Source organism: Euprymna scolopes, chromosome 4 (assembly GCF_053919585.1).
Source record: "Euprymna scolopes isolate OS-2025 chromosome 4, ASM5391958v1, whole genome shotgun sequence".
NCBI lineage: Eukaryota > Metazoa > Mollusca > Cephalopoda > Sepiida > Sepiolidae > Euprymna > Euprymna scolopes.
Window position 1 is genome coordinate 179,238,477 of NC_136485.1, and position 16,386 is coordinate 179,254,862.

Below are 16,386 nucleotides of genomic sequence, written 5' to 3' on the forward strand. Positions count from 1 at the left end.
GATAGTAAAAAGATTGATTTACTTACTACTGGGTGTCCGAAGAATTTTTTTTTCAAAATGTTCAATACTCGTCATATTAAAGTCTTATTTTTAACACAACAAAAAAAGAAATGGTCAAAAATATTTCGGACACTTGACAGTATTAAAATTAACACCTCTTCTAATTAGTTTCCAAATTTCATGACGAAATTCTGCATACAATCACGGTACGGACCTTTAGAAAACAGGGGGGGGGGTCATTACAAAACCTTACCGAAAACGCCATTTTATGACGTTCACATTTTTATTACTTTATTTGCTTAAAACTCTTAAAATATATAATGTACATTCACATTCATTAATTCATTTGAAAGTATATTCATTTCCGAACAAAACAGTAGTAATTTGAAGACTTGAAGTGCTTTGGTTTAAAAAATATGGCTATTTTAGTAGAACTACCTTGAAATCTGTGATTATCCAAAGCGTTTTTTCGTCTGTGTGTATTACTATTATAAATGACATCAGTTATTTGTGAAATGTTATTTTCTAATTCTTTTAATGTATTTCTAAACTATTTACTGTCACAATGGGTTAATAGCACTGAATGTATACATCAATGTACAATGTATGAACATTGAAACAACAGGTCATGGATCGTCTAAGTTTACTTACAAAGCAAGACTTGAACGTTTAGAGTTGGGTTTTTTTTTTTTGGAGGGGGGGTCAGAAATAAAAAGAAAAGGTCTTTATTATGTAAAATATTCAAATTTCAATTTTGCAAGAGATTATTTAGATTTGAATGATATTCTATATGCTTTACGAGTAGATAAGTAGATATCCTTAGCCGTTTGATTATGAGCAAAGCGTAGTACCTGCGTTAGATATTACGCTTCATCTTTTTTGTCCTCAGTCAGAGAAATTTTTCTAAATCAGGAAGCAATTTTTATTTTTGTTTCAGTCCAGAATGCCCCTTTTGGGGAGCTGGATTTTCCCCAGATTAAAAACCGACTTGGTTCCTAACTCTGTCCTCATGGAGAGGCAAATAAAGAGACTAGACAACTAAATCTCGAGAGGTAAATCTGTAGTTTTTCTTTAAATGATGGCTGACTGTCAGTTTATCTTCTGCTATTCAAAAGTGGTATATTTTATTGTATTACAGATCCATTAAAAAAGCAAAGAAACTGATTTTATTTTCGCAACAAAACTGAAAAAAAAAAAAAAAAAATTTCTAACAAGTTTTTTCTGTAAACTAAAGGACAAACTTTTCATAACATTGCTTTAAAAAATAGCAGACGATTAAATGACGTCACAGTTGGCCGCCATTTTGAGTGAGAAAAAAAAACTACAGATTTACCACTAAAGTATACCTAGAAGAGTTAAATTGCTCTTACACATGCTGTTTTATTAAAAGTTTTATTAAGAAAAAAGATTAGACTTAATTTTTGATTGATAAAATTTGTGGGAAATTATTCTTTTAATATCACCTAATCTTATGGGAAAGCAAGTTTACTTTAAAAAATATAAGAAAAATCAGCGCTTATTCAGATTAGCACTTATGGTGGCATTTAAAATTAAAAAAAATAGAGAAATGTATGTATGATGTACGTACGAGTCACGGGACAAAGATGAAAAATTACAAAAACCCACATAATTTGATCAAGTTTTTTTTATTCAAGAAAATTAAATTTTACTGTTTCGATGAGGGTAAAAATATGAAATCAACGAATCGTTAGACAAGGGCAGGCAACCCTAATGCACATGGACATTGTCAAAATAATCACGGATTACCTCATCTTATTATGTTCCCTAGAGAAACATGGCCTCGTCTGTCACTTATCGGTAAAAAACGCAATTGTTTTTCGGAAATAAATAAAAATAAAACTACTTGATCAATTTTTGTGATTTTTGAAATATGAAGTATTCATTCCGTAACAAGTAGGTACAATATAAAAGTTTTTCTTCATTTTCTTTTATCATTATAAGTGCCAAACTGAATAAGCACCGAAAAATCATATTTACAACTACCACTGTTTTTACATGCTGTGTTAAGACAGAAAAAAAAAATTTAAAAAATCGAAATCACAATTTTTATTTAGTTAGATAAAAAATTTTTTGGAAATTTAAGTTAGTCGTGTGCTCTCGTGTAATGAATGAATGCGTGAATGTAGGATTGACATGAAATTCTTAAAGGTAAACTAAAATAACCAAAAAATGGGCTGAAATGACTTAAATAAATAAAAAGTAAATGACTTAGAATGACTTGAATGAACTTAAGGATGAATTGAATGACTTTAAGAATGACTTGAATGCTTAAAAAATAACTGGAATCCTTCAAAAACAACTTGAATGATCTGGAGAATGACTTGAATGGCTTTGAGACTGACTGGTTGTAAAGTGGGTGATCATTTTACATTAAATTAATACAGAAAAGTGATCCCCCACTTTATATCACAAAAATTATTTTATTTAGGGAATTTGAAACGTTATTTTCGTATTCAAGAACCCCGAAAACCAATAAATAGCGGTATAATAAACATAAAAAGAAATAAAAAGTACATGTGTTATGGACCGACCGACCAACCGACTGAGTGACTTATAGAATTGCTTGCACATGACTAAAAAAAATATTCTGTGGTATGCATTTAAAAAAAAAAAAAACTATTCTCCGTCGGTCGGTCGGTCAGTCGGTCAGTCCATAACACATTTACTTATTAGTTACAAACAAGTGCAGCATCGGTTAAGAACAGATACTACACTTTGATCTTACCCACGTGGCAAAGGAAAAGTTACATTTTGGACAAGTTTCAGAAAAGTCTAATGGATAGGTAAAAATTTATGGGACAAAAAGTGTCATTATTTGCAATTTTGGTACATTTTTGACCCCTTATGAGCCTCTTGGAATGCTGAATACCAGTGACAATGGACAAACTATGCAGTTTTACACCGTAACACATGTATATTTGAATTCAGAACCATGAGAGCACTATATACATATCAAGTTTTTTTTATTGAGAAATATGAAAAAAAGGGCATTTTTAGCACTAAAAGTCCCCGGGGGACGCAAAGCAGAATTTTGCTAAGGTCACCCATACTGAATTTATATTAAGAACAATGCCCTGCACATTTTGGACAAGTTTCAGAAAAATGTAATGGATAGGTCAAAATTTATGTGGCCAAAAGTGTCATTTTTTCAATTTTACACCTTATGAGCCACTTTGAATGTCAAATACCAGTGACAATGGACAAACAGTGCAGTTTCACACCTTAACACATGTATATTTACATTCAGCAACATGGGCAACCACTATATAGACATACATATCAAATTTTTGTTGAGAGGAAAGGGCGTTTTCAGCAGTAAAAGTCCCCGGGGGATGCACACCGGACTTTTGCCAGGGTCACCCATACTGAATTTATATTAAGAACAATGCCCTCCACAAAATGTTACGGTACAAAAAGTGTCATCTTTGGCCATTTTTGACCCCCTTTGAGCCCCTTGCGGGCAAAACAGGATTTTTCAGAAAGAAAAAAAATAAATATTTTACTATGCACATTTATATATTAAAATATAATTTGTGACAAAATGTCAGGAAAAACTAATGGACGATTATCCGTTAATCATCCGGACTAATGGACAGACGGACTCATTGGAAACATAGGTCCCTCTCTGATAAATCAGGGGACAAAAATGTTACTCCATACCCCCTGCTTAAAAAAAAAAAATGTAAATGTGTTACAGACCGACCGATGGAGTGACTTGCATGCGACTAAAAATGCCTTAGCATGGAAGAGTTTCCCCTTCCATTTCCAAGGAAAAGTTACAAATGTAAGTGCAGCATCTATTAACATATACTACACTTTGATCTTAACCATGTGGCCAAGGAAAAGTTACAAACATAAGTACAGCATGTAGTAAGAACAGATACTACACTTTGATCTTGGCCAAAAGGCCAAGAAAAGGGTATTTATTTGCTCTCCCACCGAGCAAATTAGGCACAAAGCCGAGTTTTAATGTGAGGAGTGAAGGGGAAATGGGGACCAACACCTCGGGGAGTAGGGAAGCTGGATAGTGACAATTGGTATGAAGGGTTGCCCCTACATTGACCAAGGTCTTATATGTGGGATTACCGCCACATATGGTCTTTGCTTGCAGTATCTGCCGGAATAGACACTACACTTTAAAAGCTAAGAACAGCATCTATTAACAACAGACTTTTGATCTTAACTAAAAAGGCCAAGCACAAAAGTGTTACCGACCGACCGACGGAGTGACTTATAGAGTCGCTTGCACGCGACTAATAAAAACAGTAATACAAAAAAGAAAACTATTTTGTACATAATGAACAATTTAAAAAAAAACAGTACATAAATTTGACAATTTAAACATTTGTAACCAGGGGAGATAACTTAAATATTTAAAGTTGTTTCCCTTGGAAAAATTTCAAATGTGATTACACTGAAAAATTGCTACAAATTTATATTGAAAAATACATTAGCAGTTTCTTCGTTAAGTTAGCAAATTAAAGAAATAAATGTTTGGAAGTCTTATGGAAATTAGTTGATGATTAATTAGTGAAATAAAAAATAAGTTATGATCAAAACTTATGTATACATCTGAGACCACTTTTTATTTTTTTTAGAGTGACAACTTATTTTTAGAGGCTTTGTTTTATTTAATAATTGATTTTAACTATACCTACGATATTACCATCAACAGCCATCTGCAATTCGGAACCTTAACTCATTGTTCTAAGGGCGGTAATTATTTATTAAGAATTGTAAGAAATTTTTTTTTCTTTTTTCAACTACTTTATTTAATGTAACAAAGTTTTATAACATTAACAAAAAATGTAAAATGTGATGATATTTTAATTTTCTCAAAAATCAAGTAATTGTAAGTAAAAATGTTTTTCAGCCACTTTAGTAAAATAGACCTACCTCCCTTAGAACAATAAGTTCAGATTCTGAATTACCCACCCACCTATGCCATTTTTTTTTTTTTTTTTAATTCCTGGGTTTCTAGCATGCTTTACACTTGCTAGAATTAACTATTAAGCCTAAGCTGTAATGGAGCCAACTAAACTCTTTATGAACGATAATGGTTTATCAGCGGCAAAAAAAAAAAGAAAATTAAAGTCTGTAATTGTGCTAAATTTAATAAGAAATACTTTTTTTAATTGTGGAATTAATACGGTTTTGGTTTTGGAAGGTTTAGCAGCATATTAGCCCTTGTTAGTTATTAAATGCCCACGTAGGTATCCCAAACTGCTTTTTTTTTTATACCAAAAAAACTATTGAGGTATCCATATATACTAAAGCAAGATATAAAAAATTATTTTGGTCGCTAAATTAGTATTCGAGTTATAGCCATTCAAAGTTAGTCAGATATTGCATCTTGAACTGGCTGAGACCATAAGTGCTTAACAAAAAGCATTTTTTTTTACCATCTTAGCAGATGTTCTGCTCCTTCAGATATTCTTGTGAGTCATTGGAGATATTGGCAGCCATTTTTTAATTATTAAGTCTTTTATCAAGGTTGTTGACAACCTATTGCTTTGTTAGTTTTCTGAAAATATATATATAGCTTTAGTTGCACAAATAGTTATTCGATTTTTGACTGACAAAAGCAACCTGAAAAATGTATAAGGACATAAAAGTTGTTTGAACATGCCGTGTGATCTTCCATTATACTCAGACTACACGGTGTCTTCAATAAGTTTCCAGTCTTTTTTTTTGTACAGGCATTTAAAATTATCAAAGACTCTTGGAAATTCAGTATGTTATTGCTATACATCTTATGAGATGAATGATCAATTTTTATGATTTCACATTTAAATGAGTCATAGCAGGAATTGGACTACACACTACCAAAGCCTGATTGTGACAGATGATGAATTTCAAAAATGCACTCGAGATGCGAGGACACTTTAGAAGAATAATATGCAACAAAATTCTGTTTTAAATTTGGAAAAATGTCACAGAAACGTATAAAATGCTTCAAACTGCTTTTGCACTATCTTGCATGAATTGAGCATCAATCTTGGAGTCGCATAAGAGAATCAAAGGTAGGGAATCTGTAAGGGATGATCAGAGGTGTGGGAAGAGCAAGGAAGTCAGAACACCAGAATTGATTGGCCAAATAAAGAATTTCATGGATAAGGACCGCTGTGTGTCTATAGAGACACTAAGTGCACAGTTTGATGTTAGTGTGGAAATCGTACACGCGAGGAACTGAAGATACAGAAGATTTGCATGAAGTTTGTCTTAAAAGTACAGTCCACAACACCATCCTTATCACAGACTATTTGACCAAGATGGGTATCCTAACCTTCCCTATAGTCCAGATCTTGCATTGTTAGCCAATTTGAGATGTGGTGCAGGAAAAAAAATCATTTTTAATCGATTAATGAGAATTTGTAGGCATTACAACAAAAAACTAGTATTAATTATTGTTGAGTTGCCTTCCTTGTTTTAATAATGACAGATATGACAGTCATTTCTGGAATGCTCAGAAAATTTGATTTTCTTATTTAAAAGTAAAACTGCTTAAGTTACATGACTTTTTTGTTTGTTCAGCGGTACGTACATCATCCAAATTTTTCTTTATTTTCAGTTTTAATATAGGAAAAATTCTTGACAAGAACCTAAATAAACGTAGTTTGTTTTTTTATTTAACAAATTTCATCTCAATATGATTTTTCTTATCATAAATATTACATTTTTTTGTATAAAACAAAAATTATAATCGTATATACAGATCTTGCCTAACATTTAACACAAGTTTTATCAAAAATTAATTTGTAAAAAATTTGTTATATTATCTCCCTTTCCACGAAACCGATAAATCATCTTATTTGATTCCAATTAATATTTATTTTAATGGAGATTTTTTTTAAAAAGTTAAATCGACTCTAAAGTGTCTATCAATGAGTACTAAGAACGTTCGAAAAGTAATGTCGCCTATTTTTTATTTCACCCAAATGATCAGAGGGGATTGCAAATTGCATTTTTATGACTGAACAAGCATTCATGACCTGAAAGTTTCATTTCTGTTGTAGATGTTGATAGTGTGAGACTAAGAAATTCCTGTCATGGACATGCATCAGAAGCAGAAATGAGTCATTGAATTCATTCATGCAGAAAAATTTTAACCGATTAATATTCACCAGCACCTGTTAAACATTAACAAAGTCAATGCAGTTGAGCACAGTAGTTAGGAGAGGAGTTCATTGATTTCAGAGTGGGGATAGAGATGCGAATGAAAACGCACTCTGGACTTTTACGACCGAGGCATCAAAAGATGCAAAACTGCATTGAGAATGCTAATGACTATGTGGAAAAATAAATTGCAGAGCAAAAATGGTCGCCTATTTTAATGGTACGACTCCCATCTTCATAGCTCTTCAACCTTTTAGTTTTTAGTTAAAAATTAGGCCATACTTTCAGAATAACCTTTGTATATTTAAGAGTCAATTAAAATCTTCAGATTTTACTTTTTTTTTAATTTGGTGTTATTTACTTTATCACGGGTTTGTTGTACAATTGACAGAGGTATGAAAAAGTGGTTAAAAAATATATAACAAATAAATGTTACTAAAGGCATGATAAATTGCTCTAACTCGCTGGATAAATTTTTGGTGTTTTTAATTACTTTAGAACATTTGGTTTGAAAAACAAGTAGTGTCTAGCGTTATGTGAGAACAAGAAAAAACAACCACAATTATCTATTACATCTTGATAAGCTCGCCATCTTTGTTTTCATTTAACTAAAGCACTCAGCAGAATTTGCATTTCACATTTAAAACACTTTAAAATCAGTTAAAATACCAAAAACTTATTCAGGTAGGTAGAAGGGTAACATCTTGCCCTTTTTTTTTTTAACTCACGTTCACCCCTAATAAGGCATATCGCCACTTGGAGGAAAGGGGCTATTATTTGGGACCATGCCTAGGAAAAATTAACAAGATGTTGGTTTACATTACATTTAAACTTTTGCATATCAGTACAGTCAGGGAAGCAGGTATGGAATTCCAAAGTCTAGCTGTTTGAGTATTAAAGTACAAAGTTTTCTGGCATTTAGGGACATCAACAGTGAAGGGGCGAGATTTTGTTGCTAAGCAAGTTTGTCTGGGATATATATATATGCCTTTGGTAACATTTACTGGTTATATATTTTGAAAACGTTCTTGTTATTTTAAATGTCTGCTAAAAATTCCTCTGTTATATAAAAATTCATAGCATTAGCAAAGGTGGTGAAAAGGTGCAAAATGGTCCAGGGGTTAATACCATGCAAACGGTAAATTTGCGACGGGTTTGAATATCAGATTTGTTGTCAGCAACCCCGAAAACCTCTAAAAACAAATTAGAGTGGTCAGTGTTCTTAGTTAAAGATAACATTCAATTTAGTTGAACTACTGCTTTTGCTGTTTGTTGTTTAACTAAATTGGTATTTATGCACTTATTGTACCGCGCTGAAATAATAACATTATTTAGAAAGCCATTCTTAACATGTGGAGGGAAGGGTGCTTTGTAAGTATTCTGTACTTTCACCTAACAATTTAATAAATAAAAAGGTGCTTATGCACTTTTGTTATCAAGCTATTTTTAAATAGTTTTTTCAGGTTAAATTAAAGTTTCACAATATCTTTTTTTGTTAGGTGGAAGCACAGAATAGTTACACAACTCTCTCCCCTCCTCATGTTGAGAATGGGTTTCAAAGTAACGTCATTATTTCAGATCGATAACAAAAGTATATAAGTACCAATAAAAAATTGGCAGATGTTTACTTTAAGTGAAAAAAGACAGAAACAAGGGACTGTAACTCTTACATGACTGGAGGGGGACATTAAAAGGATCACACCGGTACCAAGATTAAGACGTCAATATGATCGATTAAAAAGTTTCATTTTTTTTTTTTTTTTTTCACTTAATGTTGAACAATTACGGAAGATAATAAAGATTTTATTTTTAAACAATACAGAACTTTATAAAATAAACTTTTTAAATAACTGTTTTATTTATAAACAAGGCAGGCAGAGCAGCAGCAGAACTGTGAATTTTATTAAAGAACATTTTTAAATAATGTTAATAAAATAAAAAATTTTAAATAAGTATCATTTTACATTTCCTAATTGTAAAATTCATGAATTTTACAAGTAGGATTTTTTAATATCAAAGTATTCCCAAATTTTTAAAATTAAAAAAATAATTTATTAATAAAAAATATGAAATATAGATTTTTAAAAACCATTTTTGCAGAATTAAAGAAAAAAAAATATTATTCCAGTCTGAAAAATCTACTATTTAACCATTTTTTTCTTTCTTTAATTTTATTAAATTTACACAAGTGGTTGTATCTGGAATCGGAAGGTTATGAGGCTTAGTGTATCTTCTGCCCTCTTTCGCTTATATTTGTTTTCTTTCTTAATTTATTTCATTAATATTATTTTAAAAATGTTCTTTAATAAAGTTCAGTTCTGCTACTTTGCCTTTATTTATAAGTTACTTAATTTTCTTTTTTGTTTGAAATAAAACGGTTATTTAAAAAAGTTTATTTTATAAAGTTCTGTATTGTTAAAAAATAAAATACTTATTAACCTCAGTAATTGTTAAAATTAAGTGAAAAAAAATTAAACTCTTTAATCGATTACATTGATGTCTTAACCTTGGTGTGATCTTTTTAATGTCCCCTCCAGTCATGTACAATCCGAGTCGGATTTTGTTTTAAAAAAAAGTCGTTTTTAAAATACGATTCGGTCGACTTGTATGTATTAAAAGTCGTTTTTAAACGAGGAATTTGGAATTCGATTATATTTGCTGAAAAAAAATTATCGATTTTAACCAAGTTATCTTAATGAGAGTACAATTTGAGTCGGATTTTTTTTCTGTTTGTTTTTTGAAAAGAAAAAAGTTGTCTCTTAAAAGAACTTACAATGTGATTCAGTCGATTTTTTAAGGGAGCGAGACTAGCAGGGATATTTTGGTATTATTTTAGAAAAAGCGTCAACTCGAACTAGTAGAAAAAAATATATTGTTTTTTTGGTGTGCTGAAAAAGAATCTGAAAACCGTATCCATCGCAAATTAATAGTTTTTCAACGGATTATTTTCTTTATAAAATCAGCTATAATGGTGTGAGTCGGCTGATTGCACATGCACACAGATGCCATTTCATTGGCTTCATTCACGCTACGCATGAGCGGTAGTCACGTGACATTTCACGCCCCAATACCACCCCCCAATGTAAACAGAAAACAGTAAAATCTTCTATAAATGTTAAATGGTATTCTAATCTAATAGGTAAATCTCGGCGCGTTATTTATGGAAAAACGGTTAATTAAACTGCAGAAGCACTTTTTACTGTTTACATTGGGGGAGGACGCGGCGGGGATGTTGGGGCGCCCCAACACCATCCCGCCTCCTCCCCCAATGTAAACAGAAAACAGTAAAATCTCCTAAAAATGTTTAATGGTATTCTAATTGGTAAATCTCGGCATGTTATGATGTATTTTTTTAAAATTTTGTTTTAGACAACCTTTTCTTCAAATTTTGAATTGTCCGCAAATGAAAAAAAAAAAAAAAATTGAACTTTCCGACATCATCCCACACCTCCACTTGGATGGCTTTTCTTCTTTTCATATAATTTAAATGTCCGACAAAAGATTCGTACGCCATGTGAAAAGGCAGTTTACTATGTGAAGGGACATTTAACATCCATCGTTTACATTCATATGTAGCGTAAACGGAAGCTGTAAAATGGCGGAAAATAGTCCCTGGGTTCAGGGGTTAATACCATGCGCCGGGTTTGATTATCAGATTAATTGTCAGCAACCTTGATTACCCTTAAAAAAAACAAATTAGAGTGGTCGGTGTTCTGTTGTAGCGTATCCCATTATTTACCAAAAAGTTTTCACCTCATTTTATAGTAAAAATAATGGTGTTAGTAAGTTTTAACAACCAGTTTACAAAAAACATATTTTTATGTTTTTCGTTTTTTGGGGAGGGCGGGGGATAATCACATATAGAACTTGTATAGCTTAACAGGTGCTTCTGCAGTTTAATTAACCGTTTTTTCTGTGGGAATGGTCTTCGATAGGGTATAGCATAAGGGCCTACTTCACAAGATTTCCAGCTACGGTATAACTGGAAATGTTTTCTCAATCATTAAATCATTTCTCTTTAATAGGCTCATAAGAGTAGTGGTTGATGGGCAGAAATCAGAGGCCCTCAGTATTAATGCTGGAGTCCCTCAGGGGTCCTTCCTGGGCCCAACTCTTTTCCTGATCTACATCAATGATCTCCCAAAATACATACTTAAATCATTCGTTGACATCTATGCTGATGACACAACCATCTATGGCAACACATCTAAGGCCGTAAATGATAAAGTCTCTCTGATTCTCTCTCCTCTGATCTAGAGCATGTCGTACAGTGAGGGAAGAGGTGGCTGGTTACTTTTAATGCATCTAAAACCAAGCTCCTATCTTTAAATCATCAATGCTCTGATCCCCATCTGGCATCAATTGATATGGGTGGCTCTCGTCTAGGGGAAGCTCCATGTTTTGATAAGCTTCTGAACTTGATCTTTACTCCTGATCTGAAATGAAACACGTACATCAAGTCAGTTGCCAAGGTCGCTGGAAAAATGGTAGAATTCTTCTACCACTCCAGAAAATATCTCACTGTTGATGCAATTCTCTATCTATATAAATGCCAAGTACGTCCAAGGATGGAGTACTGCTGCCACATCTGGGCAGGAACTGCTAAAAACAGCCAATCCTGCCTTGACAGAGTACAAAATAGACTTCGTGGCTTAGTGGGGGATGCTCTTTTATCTTCCCTACAACCTCTCTCCCACAGGAGCCTGTCTTTATTTTATTGTTACTTCCATGGTATGTGCTCGTCTGAGCTCCAATCTCTGGTCCCCTCTTGCCAATCTTTCATGAAAAACACTCGTCTAGCTGAAACCACTGTCAATAATTTTCACCACTCTTTAGCTGTGCTTAAATCAAAATGTAGATTCCATGAACAAAGCTTCTTTCTTAGAAGTGCATGACTTTCGTTTGCCTGTTTCCCACCTGACTACAACCTGGATGTCTTCACGTCCAACATAAACAAATTCCTGATGAATCGCCCCCTTAAGTAAGACACTTTATCAAATCTCCAATACTAACAATCACTACGATACCATCCCATTAATTACTGTACACGCAATACCCCTTATCCTGAGTGGCTTCTGGGCCTTGATAAGTGGTGATTACCTTGTAAAAAAAAAAAAAAAAAAAAAAATTATTTTTTTTTTTTAAATATCTGTTCTTTGGCTGACAAGTTGATGGTTCTTGAAACTAAAATACACACATTCGCCTCATGTCACTGACACGCAGAATTGCCTTTGTTTCCTTTTCGTGTTTTAACATTCTTTCGTTGTTCTACTGATTATTCAGCGTCCCAACGCTTATTTGTTACGTTTATGCTGGTTATCTCCCTTAAATTGGAGTTTCTGTTGACATAAGCGCCAAAAAACTGGAAGTATTAAATAAATGAAATTTTAAAATCTCACCGGAAGTTATATATATCAGGAACCAATTTTAACCTTACACCGTTTACTGCGGATTTCGGGTCGGTTGTCCTTCTGGTTTGCCTTTTTATTTTTTATTTTTCAATTTACGTAATTTCATTTTTAATGAAAATTTATACAGTAAAAAATAGAATTTTACCTGGGAATAAATCAGTAAAATTGTTTGTACGTTCCACGTGCGATAGTCGTTCTCATTCAGTTTAAATGAGTCTTATTATATATCTTAAGGCGTATTTGCGCTTTGTATTTATTTACTTACCGATATTGATAACAGTGAAGCGAGATTCGCCTAGTTCTCTGCCATCTGGTCGCACATCTTTCTCTAAAAACTTTCGATAATATTGAAGTGGTTGGGCGATTTTGAAATCATCCGCCATATTCGGTGTCACGTGACACAAATAAAGATGCTTCCACCGGATGTAAAGGTCACGTGTTAGAGTTGCCAGTTTAGCCTTTTTAAGGCTAAATTTTACGAATTCGGCCTTTCCTTTTCTTTTTTTTAAGCAGTTTGGCCTTTACAAATTATTTGGCTTTTTTTTTTTACGATTTGGTTAAATTTGGGCTTTTTTTGATTATCTTACATAAATATTGTTTTATGGAAATTGATCGAGACAAGATATGAAGCCATTTCATGTAATAAGGTTTAAAAAAGTGAAAGATGATTATTGCAAAAACAGGAAATGCCTAATAAACTTAATCTTGAAAAGACTAAGGAGGAAAACAGTGAGCAGGAAAAGAGTTCCACAATCTCACAGTTCTGGGAAAGAAACTAATGGAATAGGAAACTGCATTACAATAAAGTATTAAAGCAGCAAATTGATGGCGACCATTAGACTAATTAGTCAAACGCACATGTTGGATGGATTTTAAAAATTGACTTCCAAACTAACCTATCTAAACTAACGCTGTGATGGGAAAAAATATGAATCTTGCCAAGCAATGGCTGGATGGTATTTATCTCTCTCTCTCTCTCTCTCTATATATATATATATATATATATATATATATATATATATATATATATATATATATATATATATATATATATGGTTGAGAGTGGGAGTGAAAAGTCAACGTACTTACAAAAAAAAAAACCTGGATAGCTTTGTCAATATTCCCCAATAGAGACACCTCAAGCGATTAGGTTATTGGTGTGAGTCGGTGTTCACCAATTCATAATTGGGATCTATCAATTTTTAAGACCAAGATTGCAGGTGAAAGAATCTCTAGAAGTCAAAAGTAGTAGAGCATCCACGGGACCGTTAAAGGTAAATTTAACCTAATCTCCAATTTGCAAAAAGTTTTCACCAAACCACATCCTCAACTAAAATATAAAATAAAAAATATACTAATTTCCAACATTAAGGGTTTTGCAACAAGTGTTAATTAGGCAACTTAGCTAAATGAGTGTTTCGTGAAAAGGGGTATGAAGTTGAAGATTACTGATTTTTATCGACTGAGTGTCACATGTGGTTATTTTCTGAGGGGAAGAAAATAGTCATTAAACCATGTAAGTGGAATGTGTGTGTGTGTGTGTGTGTGTGTGTGTGTGTGTGTTTGTCACATAAGAAAACAGTAGTTTGAAATAAAATTTGTTTAAGAAAAATTAATTCTCGTTCAATATAGTAATTTTCCATGATGAGAATTTAGGTATATATTCGCGGCATTCTCAGCAATACTGTTTTACATCTGAATAGACAGAGTCTGGTGTATGTGCTGAAGACGGGCAGCGGTGATGTTTACTCGTAGAACTGCATTCTGGACTGTTTGAATTTTGGCGGTTAAATCCTTATATACGGGTGTTCCAAAATATTCTAGCCTGTTTGTTGCATCACTGCACATGGAGCACAACAGTTCCTTTATCGCATGTGTATAGATGGGCAAATTATATCTTTGTGTGCCTGCACATTCTGATATATATGAGCATTGAAATGGTGATTGCTATGAGAATGTTTCTGCCGACGATTTGTTCCAACCCTATATAGCAGTCACTACAAGAAATAAACTAATGCTGTATCAAACACAGAACACCAGTGTTAATTAGGCAGATATCAATAGAGAAATGGTCATTTCAGACATGGTTCAGACTGTTGATCTTGGTGTTGAGGGGAACAAGTTCCAAGACAACTTGATTTCGACTCTGCTCCATAATTGACATGTTGACTTTAAAAGTGATAATACAGGCATAAATGATGCTGAATGTTGTCCAAATTTGGTAGTTATTCAGGAAAATATTTTTAAAAATCTAAAAATTCGTTTTAGCCAATTGCATGCAATTACAGTAATCCCATTGATTACTGTACACGCAATAACCCGAGTGGCTTCCGGGCCTTGATAAGTGGTGACCACCATGTGAAAAAAAAAAAAGATAGCAAAGGAGTTGAAGATATCAAAATTCAGTTTATTCACCATTTTGTATGCAAATAGATTCCATGAACAAAGCCTCTCTCTTAGAAGTGCACGCCTGTGGAACTCTGTTCCGTTTGCCTGTTTCACACCTAGCTACAACCTGGATGTCTTCAACTCCAACATAAACAAATTCCTGATGAACCGCCCCCTAAAGTAAGACACTTTATCAAATCTCAACACTAATGTACTGTACACGCAATAACCCTTATTCCCGAGTGGCTTCCGGGCCTTGATAAGTGGTGACCACCTTGTAAAAAAAAAAAACATTTGTCAATCTGTGTTTAAAGTGAATGATGCATTTGTTCACAGTTGATCAAAAACACAAATGCATTGACAATATTAATTGACAATATTAATTTAATAATTTGTAAATTTGCGTTAGATTTTAGATTTTACTGCATATAAATTCAATTTTTCACATTTCAGTCAATGTAACCTCTGACCTTCTTCAGGTGTATCTTATCAAAGTTGGAAATCTTTCTGTTGAACTCAGAACAGAATTTCAAACGGAAGAATTTATTTAATTCACAGGGTAGCATGTTCTCATTCCATCAGCCATCTCTGGGTAGAAGTCCCAAGTATTTTACATTGATGATGCATTAATGATACAAAGCATTGTTTGCACTTGTTTCAGGACTTGTGGTAAAATTCAGTTGTAAGTTACACTCTTCTGGATCTTGAAGGTTCAATCTTGAATCATATTTTAATTTCTCCATAACTTTATGATGCCATTTCTCAAAAAGTGTGACTCAAATTTTAATTTAATCTCTCCATATCGCGACGATAATGACAGTTTTCAAAAACCTGACTCTCAACTCTGTATTTAAAGTTCTTCATAACATGATGACAATTTTCAAGTCTCACTCTAAAATATGCGAATAGAATTGACTCTCATCTCATAATTAAAACTTCTCCATAACATAACGAGTCTTACTCTCAAGCAGTCTCTCAACATGGTCGCATCAACTTTACTTTTCTTGTTGAAATAGCTTGTAATCTTCATTTAAATAAAGAAAGAAATTGATAACATTTCCACACTATTCATGTTTAGCTTGACGTTTTAACTTTGACGTATTATCTTCACTGCTAAACATCCCCCTTCATAATTCGTCCTTCGTATTGCAGCTGCTTCTCTCATATATAAATTATATTTTGAAACCACAGTTTATTTGCAAGAACAATTAAGAGATGATCAATAAATTTTTATATCATGAATCAGTGAGAGAAACAAAGTGGAATGACACCATGCTCTATAACCGATACGAGAGAAAAACGAACGAACACATATCTAAGGCAATTGTTAATAAATTACAGGGAGACCTGTGGAATGGAGATGGAAATGAATGGTAACATTCAATGCTGCCAAGACTAAACTTCTTTTCTTTAACAATTAAAAGAAATACTCTCAACCATTGACTATCAT

The 16,386-nt window shown here is 32.9% G+C and overlaps 1 protein-coding gene and 1 pseudogene across 1 annotated transcript in view; both read right to left on the reverse strand.

Moving 5' to 3' along the window:
* LOC145270430 (exosome complex component RRP43-like) overlaps positions 1-12,970 on the reverse strand; it is a 37,076-nt gene extending 24,106 nt beyond the window's left edge. Inside the window, exon 1 of the mRNA XM_080126077.1 lies at positions 12,814-12,970. Coding sequence (XP_079982203.1) covers positions 12,814-12,931 — 118 coding nt within the window. The 5' untranslated portion in view covers positions 12,932-12,970. The remainder of the gene's footprint in view (positions 1-12,813) is intronic.
* Positions 3,727-3,942, reverse strand: LOC145273819 (U2 spliceosomal RNA; annotated as a pseudogene).
* Positions 12,971-16,386: the final 3,416 nt, after the last annotated feature.